The sequence below is a fragment of the Nestor notabilis genome, unplaced genomic scaffold (assembly GCF_000696875.1).
Source record: "Nestor notabilis isolate BGI_N333 unplaced genomic scaffold, ASM69687v1 scaffold19166, whole genome shotgun sequence".
Classification (NCBI taxonomy): Eukaryota; Metazoa; Chordata; class Aves; order Psittaciformes; family Psittacidae; genus Nestor; species Nestor notabilis.
In genome coordinates, this window is record NW_009934479.1 from 20,912 (window position 1) to 23,420 (window position 2,509).

At 46.5% G+C, this 2,509-nt stretch overlaps 1 protein-coding gene across 1 annotated transcript in view; it reads left to right on the top strand.

Moving 5' to 3' along the window:
- The window catches only part of LOC104407959 (vitamin D3 hydroxylase-associated protein-like), a 12,001-nt gene that overhangs the window by 9,198 nt on the left and 294 nt on the right, over positions 1-2,509 (top strand). The window contains 3 exon segments of the mRNA XM_010017374.1: positions 826-934; positions 1,822-1,856; positions 1,858-1,968. Coding sequence (XP_010015676.1) covers positions 826-934; positions 1,822-1,856; positions 1,858-1,968 — 255 coding nt within the window.

A 2,509-nucleotide genomic window follows, 5' to 3' on the forward strand; every position in this document is an offset into this window, starting at 1 on the left:
CTGCAGATGGAAACTGAGGTCAGAGTAAAAAGCCTTGTGGCTGGGGCTTTCATGAGAGATGTGGAAGACCCTTGTACAGACAACTTGGAGTTGTGCAGAACAGGGGCTCGACCACAGGACAAACGTGTCCCTGTAACCTGAATACGGCTGCAGAAGCAACCATGTTGTGGTCCATCTGTGCCTACTTGCTAAGACAAAGTGGAACAGCTCTTCGGGGATGGATTCATTCATAGCCTGATGTTCGGAAAAGCCGTGGTTACCCAGACTAAAAAGCTAGGTATCTTTTTGATCAGTACAAGCCTGAAGCTGTGCCTCCTGCATTGTGGGGGGAAGACCTCAGGCTTGTCCCGCTGTCTCCTGCTGCTGCTTTTCCTTACCTGTATCCTGATGCAGAATGAAAGAAGGTTTTATGAAAATATTTTTATTCATGTCTTCTAGGTTCCCCTACCAAAATAACAAAGCTTTTAGGAAATATGACTTTTTAATCAGCTAGACATAATTCTTCAAACTATTGTTGACCTCCTTTCAATAAAATTCAAAGACAAAAGTAGTCATAGGAAGGATTGGATTAATACTTGAATAAATCAACTCTGAAATACTCACCTAGCATTAATGTCTAGTTCTGGGCAGCACATGGTATTCTGACAGGAAACCTAAAGACGGAAGAACAAAATCTATTGGCTCTTCCAAAGCATGTTTCAGATTTTATTTTACTTTTTGGTTTTATCCAGGAAGGGGTTTTTTTCTCCTTTTTCCATGCTGTAGGCTTCGACCTGCCACTACTGTCCAACAGATACTGTTTGTCATCTCTGTCTTTCCTTCTAGGCTTACCACATTGCATTCATTGCTAAATGGAGGAAGCTGAGGCTGGATGTGATTCTTTGTCCTGTGCTGGGACCAGCCTTTAACCATGGCTATGCTGGGAAGCTATTTGGTAATCTTTGAGGTGCCTCTGGATGCATCCATGGTGTGGTGTTTGTGGGCAGAGCTGGAGCAAGATATTTTGGTCTCTTGGACATGCCCCAAACCATGTGCGGTGCTTGGTCTTCCCTCTGGGGAAGAAAGCAAAGTGGAGATCTCCCCTGGGTGGATCTTCTCATGCACCCACTTCATCAGGTGTTTGGATTATTATAGGGCAGCAATTAGTGGCGCATCTGTCCCAGTCATTCATGGGCGAGTTTCCCCTGCATGTAGAAAGCCGAAGAGCTACTCCTGCAGCAGAAGGTGGCTGTGAAGAGAGTTGTCAGAGGGGTGGTGGACCTTAGTAGAAGGCCAAGCTCTTCTGAATGCGGCCATCTTACATTACCAAAGACTCTGTAAGCAGCAGAAAAGCTCATTGCCTGTGACTTGCAGACAAGGCAATTGTTTTATAGCTTCCAGCAAACAGTCAGGGTCCTCTATCTCTCTGGCAATGGCCCTTTGGGATCCTAAATTGACAGGATGGTGTTACAGAACCGGATATCTGGATTATCTTGAAAAAGTGGCTGGGATTTTTCCCTGGGGTACGTGAGACATAGATGCAGACTGTGAATCAGATCAAATACTCTCATCTGCCTCTCCCAGAGCAGATCTAACCTCCAGCTGACTGATAGGTAAGGGATGGGTCTCCCTCTGTTCTCAGCAGCCATGTGGCAGCCATGTGAGCCTGTGGCTCAAACTTCTCCATCAAAAGTCCCTTTGAAAGCAGCATGTTTTCGTGGTCTCCTCACATCCAGCAACTCGAGTCTGCAATTTGTGCAACCCAGATTATCATCTGACTGTCATTGCTGGCCCAGCACACTAAATTTTGCCATTCTGCATTCTCTGTGTGATCTCTTCCAGCTGCGACCTCCTATACCAATTTATATAATGTCTTAAGACTTCCCTGCTGGGGTGGTGCCGGTCAGCACGGTCACAAGAGCCGATGAAGACGAACTGAAGCCTTACCGAGGGCACTATGGAGACCCCTAGGATAAGAGGCTGAAAGAGGTCAGTGGGAAAAGATCTTAAGTGTCAGCTGAAGGTTATGACTGGCACAGTGACATCTTTGGTACATTGTCCTGAGGCTTGTCTACATCTCCTGATGAGAGTGGGACCTTGTTTAGTAGTGCAGTTTGTATACACCTTGCATGTGGTGCAGGTAGGCTGCTGTACATCAGCCTTACGATACCCCTTGTATGTCTTTTCCTATAATGTCATAAAGTCACAGAATGGTTAGGGTTAGAAAGGACCTTAACATCTTCTAGTTCCAACCCTCCCCGCCACAGGCACGGACACTTTCCACTAGAACAGGTTGCTCAAAGCCCCGTCCAGTGTGGCCCTGAACACTGTTAGGGATGGGGCAGCCACAACAACCCTTGGAAACCTGTTCCAGTGTCTCACCACTCGCACAGTAAATAATTTCTTCCTTATATCTAACCTGAACTTCCCCTGTTTTAGTCTGAACCCATTACCCCTTGTCCTACCACTACAGTCCCCGATAAATGTCCCTCTCCAGCATCCTTGTAGGCCCCTTTCAGATACTGGAAGC